This window comes from Anolis carolinensis, unplaced genomic scaffold (assembly GCF_035594765.1).
Source record: "Anolis carolinensis isolate JA03-04 unplaced genomic scaffold, rAnoCar3.1.pri scaffold_20, whole genome shotgun sequence".
Taxonomy (NCBI): domain Eukaryota; kingdom Metazoa; phylum Chordata; class Lepidosauria; order Squamata; family Dactyloidae; genus Anolis; species Anolis carolinensis.
In genome coordinates this window covers 538,892-555,680 of record NW_026943830.1, presented here as the reverse complement: position 1 = coordinate 555,680, position 16,789 = coordinate 538,892, and the positions used below count along the sequence as shown (strand labels likewise).

General features: G+C 45.2%; 1 protein-coding gene across 1 annotated transcript in view; it reads right to left on the bottom strand.

The window, feature by feature from the left end:
• Positions 1-15,370, bottom strand: part of marchf9 (membrane associated ring-CH-type finger 9) — a 77,582-nt gene extending 62,212 nt beyond the window's left edge. Inside the window, exon 1 of the mRNA XM_016991083.2 lies at positions 14,249-15,370. Within this exon, the coding sequence (XP_016846572.1) occupies positions 14,249-14,629 (381 nt within the window). The 5' untranslated portion in view covers positions 14,630-15,370. The remainder of the gene's footprint in view (positions 1-14,248) is intronic.
• Positions 15,371-16,789: the final 1,419 nt, after the last annotated feature.

Here is a 16,789-nt window from a genome sequence, read left to right as displayed (position 1 = left end):
GCATTGCCTTTAAAATCTATTTAAATCACAGCAAAAATAATTATAACAACAAATATCACTATAACGTGAAGGTTTTTAAAATGTTTCACAGATAGTATCTCATTAATTCATGCAACAACCCTGTAAGGTTAATCCTTCGTGTTGTGGGCGAAGGGCTGAGGTTAAGAGAAAGTGGCTTGCCTAAGGCAGAGTAATGAGAGGTCATGGCAGGAGAAAGATTCAAATCAGGAAGAGAACCAAGTTAACACATTGCATTTTGAGCAACATGGCTTAATTCAGACCATGGTGTGCTGTAAACCAATGCACAAATGACTCTATTGCAAAGCCCACATAGATCAGTCCATCAACACAATTAACAGCAAAAACCTTGATCTACATTCCATTGCCTTTCAGTGTTTGGTTGGCTAGACTCATCCAGGGACTACTGCAAATTTTCTTGCTCATGATGAGAAGGGTAACTTCTTTCTGAGAAAAAGGGAAGCAGCTATGAGGCTTTTCATATTTTGAGACTTTTTGGCCCAAGTTCAAACCGATCTACACTCTGTAACTACAGGATAATTTGCCAAGATGGGTATAGGTGATGGATTGATTCAATTAATGAAATCAAGGTCTTAGGTTTTCAAGACCAGATCAGGGCTGTTGATGTCTAAGACCCCTGCCATGCAGGACTTCAGCATTACAACTTCTCTGAGACGGCCATCCAGCATATCTTTAAATACCGTATGTCCAAAGAATCCAAAACTACAGTACAGTAACCTCCCCATAACAGTGGATAGAATATCCATAGTTTCGCTTAACCATGCCTAGGGGGGAAATGATATTTCTATGAACTTGCTATGTTCTTCATGCAATTCAATGGCATACTTCTCCCAGAACTTATCAAAGATTGCCTTACAGCAGTGGTTCTCAACCTGTGGGTTCCCAGGTATTTTGGCCTACAACTCCCAGAAATCCCAGCCAATTTACCAGCTGTTAGGATTTCTGGGAGTTGAAGGCCAAAACATTGGGGACCCACAGGTTGAGAACCACTGCCTTAGATGGTGCAGTAAATTGCTAGATAGGGTATTATTCTACGAACCTGTACACCCACCAATACAATTTTATCATATACTGAGACTGGAAATTAGGTAATTTCAGGCTTTCGGTCTTATCTGCAATTTCATGTAACCGCAATCTAGTCAGGAATGTATCCTCCATGGATAAAGAAATCTTTACTGTACAGTATAGTACAGAGCTTCTTAAACTTTTCCACTCTGGACCCCTTTTGGGCCAAAAAATGTTTACATGACCTCAGGTACACAGGTATATAAAATAAGTATACAAATGAAACATTTACTGATAATAAATCAGGGCTTGCAAAGCTTGCTAAACAGGCTGATTTTCCTTTTTGTGAAGTACAACTGAAGCATCTTCTGCAGAGTCCTCAGTAAACACTGCACAAGATTCATGTAGATGTCTAAAACAGCCACTAAATGACGTTCAGAAAACCATTACTGCTGTCAAATTTTCAGGCCCCCAACATTGATCTAAGGTCACAGGATAGGTTTGGGGTTGGGACCCATAGTTTAAAAAGCACAGATATAATACACATAATAACAATCACAAGTTTATCAGTCTATTGTAGCAAATACACTGTTTTTCATTTTCAGCCTGGGAGGTGCAGATTCAAGTTTGTCTTTAGTCTGCAACTGCAGGGCAAGGGGCCCGAATTCAGAATTGCTAAAGGGATATAGATGTTCTTTACTATTGCTGCGAAACCAGCAAAAAGTCTTCTGATGCCTTAGAGCAGTGGTTCTCAATCTGTGAGTCCCCAGGTGTTTTGGCCTACAACTCCCAGAAATCCCAGCAACTTTACCATCTGTGCTAAGATTTCTAGGAGTTTAATGCCAAAACATCTGGGGACCCTAAGGTTGAGAACTACTGCCTTACAGAGTAATTATGCCATACAGGTCACTTCATCAGATGCATTTACGCATACTTATGGAATGCAGATCCTTAGCAGGTCTGATGGAGACAATAAATCCCCTATTAACAAATGACCATTCATAAAACAGTCACTGAGGGACAAAAGAAGATGAACTCATGGACACAGATGGCGCACGAATCCTCATCCCTTACCAATAATTAGACTTCACCTTCAGTAGGAAGCAGAAAAGAACTCAATAGCTCTGGGCTGACCTGGAACCCTTTATAGTATTTTCAAATCTGGAGGATAGGTAGTAGCAGTTATCAAAGGGTTTTATTACCTGTACTCCTCACATAGGGCTGGCAGCAAAAAGATCTGAAGGTGTCCAAACCTAGCTTCTGCTAAGATCTCTTATCAGCTTTGGGCAAGTCATTATCTCATAACTGCTGTGTGGAAAATGGAGGCAAGAGATAGCCTACTTCACAGCATCCCAGTGACCAGAAATGAGTTAAAAGAACTAAAAGCACTGGGTTTATGCTTCCAGGACAAGGCAGGGGAGAAATACAAGCAAATGGAGGAAAAATCGTCATTAAGCAAGCCATGTCAGAGATGTCAGCCTTTCTGTTTATTTTATTCTTATTGTTTTCAAAAACCCTTTATATCCTGCCTCTCTGTCCTCTTAACAAAGAAGACACACCCCAAGGCGGCGAATAAATCGTGGATGATAAACAATAGCACAATAAATCAAAATATATTAAGAGCTGACAACACACTCAGGATATTAATAGCTAATTTATTCCAGAGCCCCAATGTAGAAAACATACGATATTTCAGTTCTAACTGTATTTGTATTCTTTTCAAAACTACGTAGAATTGCATGGATGCCATTTCTGGCTAAGCACTTAGAAGGAACATCTTAAGGCAAGAGACAATGGAACAGGATTCCAGAGGCAAGGAGCTCCTCTTGACTGAAGATATTTACGCTGTCTCTCAGGGATGCTATATTTGGACCCGCACAACTCTTTCACTGATCAAAGAACAGAATCTGATGCTCTTTGCATATCTCTGAATTATATGGTTTTGGAAAGGTGGGATAAAAATATCAGTAAAATATCAATAGAGGTATGCACTTTCCCCTTTTTCTTAAAGAGTTTAAGAGAGTTCGTTCCAGTGCATTTTCTTTAAAATAAAAAAGGAAGGAATCTTGCAGCGCCTTTAAAATTGACCTATATTAAAAAGGGTTGCTCTGTCCATATTTTGATGCTTTTTCATTGGCTACTACTGTTCCATACGTGAATCCATTGAGCATACAGCAGAGCGGGATGGGGTTTCAGAATGTCAAAATATCAAGGGACTGAGGCCTTCTTCAAACAAGAGTGTGTGAAACTATGCTTCAGAAGACCTGGGGAATCCAAGCAATCTACCTCTAATGCAATAGTAGGTATGGAGTTGAGCCAAAAGAGTTTCTCAGAGATTCTGGTGGCATCCATGCTGTAGAATGAATACAGTCTGACCACTTTAATTTCCATTGATCATTGCTATAGAATCTTTGGATTTGTAGTTTAACGAGGATGAGCTCTCTTTGGCTGAAAATGTGGCAAAACTGCAACTCCCATGATTCCATTGCCTGGAACCATAGCATGTACAGGGACTATGAAAACAGGCCCAAAATGTGGGACCTGTCTCAGTTTTACAGGAGGCGTCCAAATGACGCCTCCAGTAAAAGTGAATTAATGGATACTAAACCAAGGTTTCCCTGGTTTACTCCATATTAATTAAACACCTCATTAGATCCAGATCTTTATAAAATGAGATGCTGGGCCTGTGGGGACTGACTCCCGGAAAGCTTTTCCCAGGGGTCAATCTCCACAGCCATTCTGCACATTTGGGCTCAAAAGTGCGGGAGCGAGGGAGGCACCCACCCCCTCCTCCCAGCCCTCTATCCCCTAAAAATTTCCAAAGGATTCCCTAGCATCTTCGTGGTGCAAGAAAATGAGGTATGAGAAGACCTGGGGAGGAGAGGAGCAGACGGATTTTTCTTCTCAGCCCTCCCATCTCTTCAGGCATCATGAGAGGCTTCATGGTGGCTTGGACCTTTTTCCAGTAAGTTTTAGGGGGTAAATTGGGGGCTTTGGGGAAGGCTTCATGCTATCCCTATTTCAATCAAAATGGTTGATTTCAATCAGAAATAAACCATTTTGGTGTGGGTTTTGGCGCTGTCTGCAAGCGCCCACAGTGGTGCCCAATTACATTCATTCTAAAGCAGTGGTTCCCAACCTGTGGTCCATGGACCACCAGTGGTTCCCAAGAACTAAAATATGGTCTGCGGTCTCACTGTTACTACACTGTTGCAATGAGAGCGACTGGTCTCGTGAAACCCTCTTATAGTCCCAACACAATGTGTATGTCAGGAGGTGAGAGGCTGATTACCCATGAAAGGCAACAAACCTCCTGACTGCTGCTTCTTCTTCTTCTCTTTACTCCCCCTGAGCAGAGCCATTCCATGTGGTGCCTAGAAGTGGGGGCACCTTGGTGTCTTCGTTTTTAGGCTTGTTCCTGGGGTTATTTGGGGTGCTGATTCAGAAAACTGCATTCGATAAACCACATCGGCTCTAGATTATTAGATATGATTTTCTGCAGGCAAGCAGATGGTGACTACTAGATGGCATAGGTTCTGCATCTGAAACTAGAGCTGATGGGATCTATCCAATTCAATTTTCTGAATCAGAACTCAAAATAACCAAACTGAATCTAAAGTTGATCAAAAACTGATTCGTAACCCTTTTGGTACTAATGTTGGAGAGTAGTCCCTGGTCAAAGTGGTCCCTGGTCAAAAAATGCAAACTAATAGGGAGCAGCTGAACAGCCATACCATAGCCAAAGTAAATAGGCAGCCTAGGAGGCCCTTTTGAGAGGCAAGGGGCACAATGAATTGTTTGTGTGACACAATCTGTGCCTCCTAAACTAGTCTCCTGGTTTCAGTAGTAGTAGACAATGCCATGCAGCTATTAGTGTAGGTATAAAAGCCAAATGTTAATCTAGTCAGCTTACATGATATGGAGAAAAATTGCCTTTTTTCCTTTGCCCCCTGGATGCCCTGTATCTTGGGCCAGGATAAATGAAAGTTTGGGAATAAATTACAGTTGGAAGACCCAAGTTGCCAAACATAGCTTGAAAGCACACAGGACCTACTTGTTCCTAACTCGTGCCTCTGGCAGTCCTGTTAATGTAAAAGCATTAATCATCTCAGAAGACTAAACATCCACACTAATCAGGCATTATTACACTAGGGTTGGAAGACCTAAAACTGTGGTTCTCAACCTGTAGGTCCCCAGATGTTTTGGCCTTCAACTCCCAGAAATGGTAAACTGGTTGGGATTTCTGGGAGTTGTAGGCCAAAACACCTGGGGACCCACAGGTTGAGAACCACTGACCTATAAGAGTTAAGTGTTTGCACTACATTACATGAGGCCTGATCTTCAGGAACCTTTATTTTTACCCAAAACTTAGGTGACGGGTTAAAGCCATGATTCCCAAACTCTAGTCCTCCAGGTGTTTGGGATTTCAACTCCCAGCTTTGGCTGCCTTGGTCAATGATCAGCAACCTGGGAGCTGAAATCCAAAACATCAGGAAAAACAGAGTTTGAGAAACACTAGGTTAAAGGGAATCCTGATAAAGTCTGAGTACGATAAGAAACTGGGAGGGGTAGCTAACAGATTGGAAGATAGAAACAGACTTCAAAAGGAACCAGATAACCTAGAAAATGGGGCAGAAAACAATAAAATTCAGTAGAGACAAATGCAGAATTCTACATTTAGGGCACAAAAACCAAATGCGTAGGTGTAGAATGGGAGATACTTGGCTGAGCAGTACAACATATAAAAAGGGCTTGGGATTATTGTTGCTTGTATGTGAAACATGACCCAGCTAGAAACCAAATACTATTTTAGCCTGCATTTATAGTTTCCAAGATAAATGAAGCAACAGTTCCACTATATTCTGCAATAGTTAAAGCTTCATCCGAAGGATTGTATTCATTTCTGGGCATCTAATTTAAAGGAAGATTTAGACAAGTTAGAGCGGGTTCAGAAAACGTCAGTGGGGATGATAAAGGTATAAAGAACTAAATATATGAGGAAGGTTGAAGGAGCTGTTCAGTGTGGTGAAGAGAAGACTTGAAGGAGTGACACGATTGTATTCTTTAAATATCTAAAAGGCTGTCACAGAAAGAAGGGTGTACTTTTGTTCTCTGCTGCCACAGAAGGTAAAACCAGATCTAATGGTTTTAAGTTACAGGTGGATAGATTTCAATTGAACATTAGAAGGAACTTCTTGACAGTAAAAGTAATTACCCAGAGAGGTAGTGGGAATGCTTTCCCTGGACAGCTATCAGCTGAGGAGGCACTAGTTAGATTTCCTGCACTTAGCAGAGGGTTAGTTTTGATGGCCTTTGACCCCTTTCAACTTTATAAACCTGGTAAACCTGAAGACTTGTTGGACTATAACTCCCACTTTTGGCCAAGCATAATCCATCTACATAATAACTGAGTCTAGCAAGGTATCAGCATCCTCAGGATGTGTCTTTGAAGATGTGCAGCAAGGAAAGGTTTTTTTGAAAGGCACCAACATCTGATCCATGTTGTGAATATCCCTGCTAACTTGCCACACTCAAAAGATACTACCATTCTGAGTCTGCTGGGGCCAGAATGAAGCCAGCAACACTTTTCTATTTCAGGCTACCAATCTGAGCCAATCACAAGGCATTCCTGTTGTGCATCACAGGCCTTTCAACCTTTTATCTGTCCTCACTGTTTAGCAGAGTGCCAATTCAGACCTCAGGCAAAAGCAACGTCAGGTGTGACACCAAGTGGGCAATCAAAAGGGAGCCTATAAGCCAATCCCAGCTCCCCAGAAGCATACCTGAACATATAAAAAGTTTTCAAAGTACTTCTTCGTTGCATTCCTGGTGTAAATGTTACAGGTATGCAATGGATTGTTTGAAGCAGCCGAGATAAACAGCTCATGTGCAACACCTATGCATGCTTTCTGGACATTTTTCAGTGTAAAGATCCTTCACACCAGGCTGTAAGATTGAAGAATGAGAAAAAGAGCATTGTGGCCTAGATGGCACAATCCCAGAACTTGGAGGAAAATTCTGAATGAAAACTCTCAGAATCACTCCAGTCAGCATTGGGCGGAAGGGGGGGGGGGGGGGGTTCTACGAGTTGAAGCACCAAAGTTAATGTTACCAAGTTCACACTGAAATGGTAGGAAGCTGTGGTTCCCTTTCACTCCCTCCAGATGGGCCCAACATTGGCTAATGGAGTGTTGAGGATATATCCTACTTAGTGCCTGCCCAGTCTGGGTGCCAAAGTGTCTGACAAATTCTGAATCTGTATTTCACATACCGTAATTCAAGAATTGATTTGGAAGCCTGATTATGGCACCCATGGTTCAAAGCCCAGAAAACAATCAGCCCTCCACAAAGGAGATACCTTTTTTTTGCTATTGTTGGACTAAAACTTCAGAAATCCTTACCATTGAACATACAGGGTGGAAGATGGGAGATGCGGCCTTTATTTCAGGTATCAGACTTCCTTACTGCAGTATCACATACTGCAATAAGGAAGGCTGATACCCGAAATAAAAATACATTCATGCCAGCAAATGGTCACTTGGAGATATGGGTACACTAAAGGATAAATGCAAAACGTAAGTGATGGTGTGCAGACAAACAGTAGGCTATCTGCATTTGCTGGGCCTGGGGTGCATGAAATCCACAAAAATGGAAAACTGCAAATAAAAAAAACTATTCTTTTTGACCTAAGAGAATACCTTTATGGCCCTCATCCAGTGGAAGGTGACCATGCAGTTGTGCTGAAGGGTCTAGAGATTCCAAATATTGAAACCTGCAGATGTGGAGAACCAACTTGTTTTCTGCTGCCCTGTAAACTGGGATGTGGAACAGTGGCTTCAAACTATAGGAAATGAGATTCCACCTGAACATCAGGAAGAACTTCCTCACTGTGAGGGCTGTTCGGCAGTGGAACTCTCTTCCCCGGACTGTGGTGGAGGCTCCTCTTTGGAGGCTTTTAAGCAGAGGCTGGATGGCCATCTGTCGGGGGTGCTTTGAATGCGATTTCCTGCTTCTTGGCAGGGGGGTTGGACTGGATGGCCCACGAGGTCTCTTTCAACTCTGTGATTCTATGACTGTACATTCAATTGTAACCAATGTTTGGTCGGCTCACAAAATGTTCTCCACATAAGTGACATAGTCACACAGTTATGAGCACACATGCATTTATTTATCATCAAACACTTGAGGGGAAGGAAGGATATAAAACTGTTTTTCACAAATGTGCATAGCCAATGAAACAGAAGGCCAGTCATACCTTACAAATGTACTTCCATGGCTATTGGATTTCTGTAGTTTCCATTCATGAGATTTACTGATGGACATAAGCAACCTGATAATCAGTGCCATCTGACACACAATGACTTCCTGAAAGGGGATCCTGCTGAGACCCAGATAAACAAAGGGGAAAAAAACCATTTTCTGCTCTTGCTATAACCACCATCCCAATATCTCCCTTCTTCATCTCAACTGCAAAATATAAAAAACGCATCTAATTATGGAAGACTCAATTGCCTCCCTTTCCAGCACATAACACCAAAGCCATTCAGCTGCTAGGCTTCATATGTATGTTTTTGTGTACACACACACCCATGCTGGCTGAGTATTTCTTATCTGAAATGCTTGGGACCAGAGTGTTATTGGATTGTTTTTACCCATTTTGGAAAACCTGTATTTGCATGTGCATTCATAATGAGATATTGGAGTTGGAGCATTTATGTTTCATGTATACCTTAGGCACATAGCTTGAAGGTAGTTTTGTGCATGACATAAGCTTTGTGTACAACTAGTAGAAAACAAAGGTGTCACTATCCCAACCACACATGTGGACTACTTTGTATTTTGGAGTACTTTAGATTTCAGAATGCCAAACAAAAGATGTTCAGCCAGCAATTCCTTGATGGGCTTCTTAGTGGAAAGGGCAAAGCTCAATGACAGAGCACCTCCTCTGCATGACCCAATCCTTGGTATTCCTAGTTAAAAAGGATCAGATAGCAGTGACTGAAAAGGCCTCTGCTTGAAACCTGGGAAAAATACTACTGGTCAGATCAAATAAACTCTAAAATCAGGATAGTAAATATAGAACAACACCCAGAAAACAGGGGAATTCCAGACAGGAAACAATCAGGGACAACTAACACCTCTCAACAAAGGATTCCCCCAGGCAGGAAACTGCCAGGCTTTGAAGCTGCAAGGCTTTTCAATGCTAATCAAGCTGGCCAACATTCACACTTGCCTCTAGCAGACAAGAGTACTTCCTCCCACCCTGGACATTCCACAGATATACAAACCCCACTTGCCTAATTTCCAACAGACCTCACAACCTCTGAGGATGCCTGCCATAGATGTGGGCAAAATGTCGGGAGAGAATGCTTCTGGAACATGGCTATACAGCCCAGAAAACTCACAGCAACCCAGTGATTCCTGCCACAAAAACCTTCAACAACACATAGATCAAATAATATTTGGGCTAAAAGGACAGACCATCTCACCTTATACTGACCACGGTTTCTTATGCTTCTGTGTGCAATTAATCAACATTGTCAAAATTCACTTATAATAGACTATGATTTTAATCTACATTAGCAATCATACATATGGAACCAGAGTGTAGACCACTCTAGATTAACTCACCCACAGTTAAAATAGTGGCATATTTTTGTTCCTTTATCTGGTTCACTTCTTCCCCTGAAGAATGGCTCAGTGGTCTTTGGCCTTTCAGGCCTCTTACACTACAATCTCCACTAGCACTAGCCATATTGATTGTCACATCTGTAAGATTGAAATCCAAACCATTTTAAAGGGAAATCCGTCTTTTACTGATATAAACTCAAATAGAAATTTGTATGTGTCAGTGTGGTCTCTATTATATACATATGTACATATACACACACACACACAGTCTTTACTTCCACCTTTCACACAGTCTTTGCTTTCACTTGAAGGATTTTTAACCCAAGCTTTACCCCCCCCCCCCCCCGAATTTTTTTTTCCAAAAGCCTAAACCTGAATCAATAGCAACTTGGTAAGTCGACACCCATACATTTCCATTGATTCAATGGGTCTACCCTGGTTGGGAGTGGCAACAGGATTGAATCAGGCCAACTCCCTACTCCCCCAAAACCCGGACTTCTCCAAGTGGAGCAATAAAGGCACATTCTAAATACACTTTCCTTGTCCTAGACAATCTGCATAGGGAATTGCCCAATATTAAATACTGTAGCTGCCTGATCTCCAAGAATATGATTAATTATGGATTCCAACACACACACACATATACACACGCGCTCTTAATCTCCGCTCCAGTGCCTGCCGTATTTAAATGAGTCCCCATGAGGGAAGGAGGAATCCGCCCAGCACCAGGATAAAGTACTGCCTCTCACATCCTCCTGCTCCCCCATGGGCTTTCAAGGTAAACAATGCCCACCTTCCTTTTATCCTTCAAGAATGCTACAAGCTGTGTCAGCTTCACAGATTCCAGCTTCTCTAACTAGGACACTGAGACCCTTAGGAAGACGCTCCCATTGTCTAGGCTGCTAATGCTGTCTCGCGCAGAGAGGGGAAAGAAAACAGAACTGTGTGCACAATCTGTTCCTGTGTAATCCCGACGACTTGGCTGTGTGCATTTCCGAGCCACAGCCCAGGCCACCGGTGAGGTGACCATTCCCCTGAAATGTCTGAAAACAGCCGAGTGATTGTAGGAAAACATATTGGCTTGCCTCAAAAGGTGGAAACAGAAGAGCAAGAGGTAGCATTTTTCAGAGCCAACCAGCCAACTCCCGAAGGTGTGGTCTTCTTTCCATTGACAGACACCTCGGAGCTCTTGCCCATTTGGCTTGTTAAGAGACTCTACTGCTTATTGTCTCTCTGCTAGGACTCCCCAGATCCCCATTCACACATAGTTCCAACCCCATCTTTTGAGAACAGCCTTCACACACACACCAGAACACCTCGCCTCCATTTGCACTCTTTGAAGGAGAAGCCTTTTTCTTTGTCTTTAAGGCCCCCATCATTACATTCCTATAAAGGCTGCTACAAGGAGGAGGAGACATTCCTGGAGGCACCCTCCCAGCATAAGCAAATAAAGGTTATCAAATGGGCCATGCTTCAGACAAGGAAAGGGTTTTGTCAGTACAATCTAGTCACAATTACTAACAGGCACACATTACTGTGTTTCCTGAGGTTTATTGATAGGAAAGTATACTTAAGGTCACAGCTCCAAGCCCTATGCCAAGCTGCTCAATCGTATCAAAGGGTCTAGGGCTCATGTAAACAGAGGTCTGGTTTTATGGCTTCAATGTCATCTTCCAGTTCTTCAACCAAAACATCAAGGCAATGTGGCAACCTTCTGTAATGAAAAGGAGATCTATAGGCCACCCCCAAACTTACCAGCCACCCAGACCCACACAGCTCCCACAAAATGCTCTACAGCAGTGGTTCTCAACCTGTGGGTCCTCAGATGTTTTGGCCTTCAACTCCCAGGAATCCTAACAGCTGGAAAACTGGCTGAGATTTCTGGTAGTTGTAGGTCAAAAAACCTGGGGACCCACACATTGGGAACCACTGCTCTATAGTGTAGAAAAGTGCTCCTGGTTGCAAGAAAGCCCCCCCCCCCCGATTATGGGAGGGGTGTCACAACATGAGGAGTTTGGCAGGTGAGCGGAAAACCTCTTGGTGGGTGTAATTTCCCCCCTACCCAAAGAGCCAGTGCCCAAGAAAAGCCCTGTGATAGAGGATTGTACTTTTTATCTATTGGCTTTTGATTGATGTTTTCAATGGTGACAATTCTATAGATAGATCTATTGCATTTCACAAAAATAACACTTAATATTTTTCGCTCCAATTGCTTTTGATATGCATCTCCTTTTTTGCAAACTAGGGAAAAGGTGTGGTATGAACAAACAAATACAAGACAATACAGTACAAGAAATAGCTCATCAGCACAAAAGTATACAGCCTTCCCAATGAAAATAATACAGATCAACCTGAAAAATTGTTCTTTTGATCACTATCACTATATACGTGTTCATTCTACCCCACACATCACAGTATGTTCAAAGCAAGCCTTAGAATGTATCCCACACCTTGTCTGTCCCCATCTTGGATCATTTGGTATCCTGGAAAGCAAGAGTACAAAGAAATGGACCTGGTCCACACGTTGGCCAAGGTACCAGGTGAGATCAGGTGCTGTCTGGGACATCTAGTCCCTCTCTGTGTTTCTCTGCTGGCCAGAGCCCACAAAAACCTGGCAGACGGACGGGAAGCAGATGGCTTGGCCCACACCTTGGCACCTCCAGCAACACTTGGCCACAGTGCCCCTCCACATTCAGAAATGCCTTTCTCCTCTCAAGAAAACCATCAGTAGCTTCTTCTCTTAGCTCAGCAACTCCCTTTCCCAGATTACCTACAGTAAATATGGTAACTATGCCACTCTTTGGATGCAGTGATGCTTGGGCCACACCTTGGCCTCACCTTTGCCCCTTGTGCCCAGATTGTTTGGAACAGCACACTGATGAAAAGTGGCAAGGAGGCAAGGCAGTCTATAGGAAATATAAGCAATTACAATTGGAATGGCTCCGGTGTATGATTTCTGGATCATGTGATTTTAATATTTATATTAGGATGTTTGTAATGCTTTGTCTTAGTGTTTAAATGTTTTATACACCAATGTTTAATGGTTTAATGATTTTAATGTATAGTTATATGTCTGTGTTTAATTATTATGATTTTTATTATATGTATGTTGGCATTGAATTCCTGCCATTAATATGTCGTAAACTGCCTTGACTCCCCCCAAGGGTGAGAAAGGCAGAATATAAATATACTAAATAAAAATAAATATTCTGCCTTGGCATGGTGGCTATCTGACAAAGATCTCCTGGTACCCAACTCATTTGTCATCCTATTCCGTCCCAGGGAAAATGGTTCTCCGCACACTTTTGTGAGGTAACCTGGTGTGACCCCTCACCTCTCAAACATGCCCCCCCCCCAGATCTCCCATCAATATCCCTAGCAAAGTACAACTAGAACATATACCCACCCCACCTTTACCTACTCAGTGACACTACTGGGTGCCCTTTGACCTGTATGGATCTCTGGAAACTCAGCAATTAAAAGTGACAAAGAGGCATAGTGACCTAATATACCTTGACAATGGGGCTACTTGAAAGAGAAGTTCCCAAGACTAACACTATGAAGTTCAACAGGGACAAATGCAAGATACTCCACTTAGGCAGGAAAAATGAAATGCAAAGATACAGAATGAGGGATGATGCCTGGCTCGACAGCAGTATGTGTGGAAAAGATATTGGAGTCCTTGTGGACAACAAGGTAAACATGAGCCAACAATGTGATGCGGCGGCTAAAAAGCCAATGGGATTTTGACCTGCAGAAATAGGAGTATAGTGTCTAGATCCAGGGAAGTCATGCTACCCCTCTATTCTGCCTTGGTCAGACCACACCTGGAATCACACTGTGTCCAATTCTGGGCACCGCAATTGAAGGAAGATGTTGACAAGCTGGAAAGTGTCCAGAGAAGGGCGACTAAAATGATCAAGGGTCTGGAGAACAAGATCTATGAGGAGCGGCTTAAAAAGCTGGGCACGTTTAGCCTGCAGAAGAGAAGCTGAGAGGAGACATGATAAGGGCTATGTATCAATATGTGAGGGGAAGTCATAGGGAGGAGGGAGCAAGCTTGTTTTCTGCTGTCCTGGAGACTAAGATGCGGAACAACAGCTTCAAACTACAGGAAAGGAGATTCCACCTGAACATTAGGAAGAACTTTCTCACTGTGAGAGCTGTTCGGCAGTGGAACTCTCTGCCCTGGAGTGTGTCCTTCTTTGGAGGCTTTTAAGCAGCGGCTGGATGGCCATCTGTGGGGGATGCTTTGAATGCGATTTTCCTGCTTCTTTGCAGGGAGTTGGACTGGATGGCCCACCAGGTCTCTTCCAACTCCTTTGATTCTATGACAAGGAGGCATAGTGGCCTAATATACCTTAGCACTGGGGCTACCTGACAAAGAATTTCCCAAGATGAGACAATTTGCTATGGCCTGGCCCAACTATCCTGGCACCTGATCCAAATAACCCTTTGCGGGGTAATTTGGCATGACTCTCCCACTGATGACTCCCAAGCATGGGTGCCACTGAAATCTCCCCTCAAAGCATACATCCCCACCCCACCTTTGCCCACACAGTTGCCCCCTGACCTGTTCGGGTCCCTGGAAGCAAATCCGGCACTGCGGGGTCCTCATGCCACTATCCAAGCTGCTGCTGAGCGACACCGAGTCCAAGGCTCCTCCTGTCCCGGCCGTGGCCGCCTGCTGCCCGGTCTGTTGCCCGAGGGGCTGAGGCCGGGGGTCCTTCTCCTCCAGGGCCAGGCTCCGGGGCCGAGCATCAGCCCCGGCCCCTCCAACCCCTCCATAATACTCGGCCTCATCGTCCTGCTGGGATGAGCAGTCGGCAAAGGGGGGCCACCCGCATCCTTGGCTGGCCCCTGCTCCGGGCTCGGGCTCCGGGCGGCCCCGACGCATCAACACCAGCAGCTTCAGCTCGTTGAAGAACATGCGGATCCGGTACTTGAACATCATGGACGTCCCCCGGAGGCGGCAGATGTGACCAAGGCTATTGGGGAAGGGGGGGAGGAGATTACCTGTGCCTCTTACTTACATGGGGAGATGGGGAAAAAGAAGAGGGGCGTAAAGGAGGGGCAGAGAGGGGCAGGACACCTGGGACCCCCATTTGGGCACAAAGGGGGCATGGGGGGGGGGCAAGAAGCAGAGCGGGGGTGGGGAGCAAGGGAGAAGGGTTAGAGGGGAGCGGGTGATGTGTTTACAGGTGTGCCTCCCAGGGATGGAGAGAGGCCTCAGCTAGGGAGATGGGTAAGGGAAAGCGGCTTTGATGGGGGGTGCAGAAGGCAGAGAGGGACCTCAGGAGAAAAAGGAGGGCGTCGGATCCGCATATAGCGGGAAGCCGAAGCCAAGCTGCGCCTTTCCTCCTTCCTCCCGGGGTTGGACCCTCCGCCGCAGCCAGGGCCGCTTCTCCTCCTCCTTCTCCTCCGCCTCCTCCTTTTCCTCCTCCTCGCCTTCTTCCTCGGCTCTTTTGTCTGCAGCGCTAGGGGCATCTCCGCTCCCTCCCGCGCCGCCGGGCCTGGAGAAGCCGCATCCCGGCTCCTTGGGCGGCCTCGGTTCCCCGCAAGCAGGTAGGCTCGGGCACGCGGGTGCGCGCGCGGGGGGCACGCGTCGCCAGAGCCGAGAGGCGCTTCTCCTCCTCCTGCTGATGCTGCTGATCTGCCTTCCTCCTGCAGCCACCTCCTTGGCGGCGGTGATGGAGGAGGCTCAGCGCCTGGGAGGAGCGGGAAGATGGCTTCTCCTTCCGGTCCAGCGCGTTAAATAAAACATTTTTGGGGAGAGGGAGGGGGAAGAGGAGGAGGAGGAGGAGAGAGAGGGAGCGGGTGGCTGCGTGGCCGCGTGGGGAGGGACTCGGGTGGGGCGGGAGGACAAACACATCCGGAGAAACAGAGAGAGGCACGCACACAAAGCCCGGCGCGTAACCGTTGCGCCACTCTCTAGGCTAGGCGTGGGCAAACTTGGGCCCTCCAGGTGTTTTGGACTCCAACTCCCGCCATTCCTCACCGCCTCAGGCCCTTTCCCCCTCCCCACCTCTATCGAGGAATCTCTCAGATGTGTCTGGAAGGAAGGAAGAAGGGAGGCAGCCGCTTAAGCGGCTGAGGGGGAAAAGGAAGGGGCCTGAGGCGGTGAGGAATGGCGGGAGTTGGAGTCCAAAACACCTGGAGGGCCCAAGTTTGCCCATGCCTGCTCTAGGCTGTGGGTCGGCCCCGTCCACGTGGAAGGAGGGAAGAAAGAGTCCCCTGCAAAGCGCCTCCTCCATCCCTCCCTGCCTCCCTTCTTCCTTCCTTCCAGACACATCTGAGAGATTCCTCGATAGAGGTGGGGAGGGGAGAGAGGGAGGGAGAAGCCATTTTTAAAGACTTGTCTCGTCGGATAATAATAATACAATCACAAACCTTCATTTATATACCGCCCTATCTCCTCAAGGGACTCAGGGCGGTTTCCCACATAACAGAAAACCATACAACAGCTAAACAGAATTACAAGACAGACAAATCACTCAGTTAACCCAGGCTTAAGAAGTAATGACAGAAGATAGTGTTCCCTCACTTATCCCTGGGGTTACGTTCCAGGACCAACCCGCAATAAGTGAAAATCCGCAAAGTAGGGACACTATATTTATTTTAATAAAAAGGTAAAGGTTTCCCCTGACGTTAAGTCCAGTCGTGACCGACTCTGGGGGTTGGTGCTCATCTCCATTTCTAAGCCGAAGAGCCGGCGTTGTCCGTAGACACCTCCAAGGTCATGTGGCCAGCGTGACTGCATGGAGCGCCGTTACCTTCCCGCCGGAGCAGTACCTATTGATCTACTCACATTGGCATGTTGTTGAACTGCTAGGTTGGCAGGAGCTTGGTCCACAAGTTCAGCAGCTCGGCACTTTAATGCACTGTGCCACCAGTTAACCCAGGCTTAAGAACTAATTACAGAATACAATGTTCCCTCACTTATCTCTGGGGTTACGTTCCAGGAGCAACCCACAATAAGTGAAAATCCGCGAAGTAGGGACACTATATTTATTTTACTATTTATACATTATTTTAGTACAGTAGAGTCTCACTTATCCAACATTCGCTTATCCAACTTTCTGGATTATCCAATGCATTTTTGTAGTCAATGTTT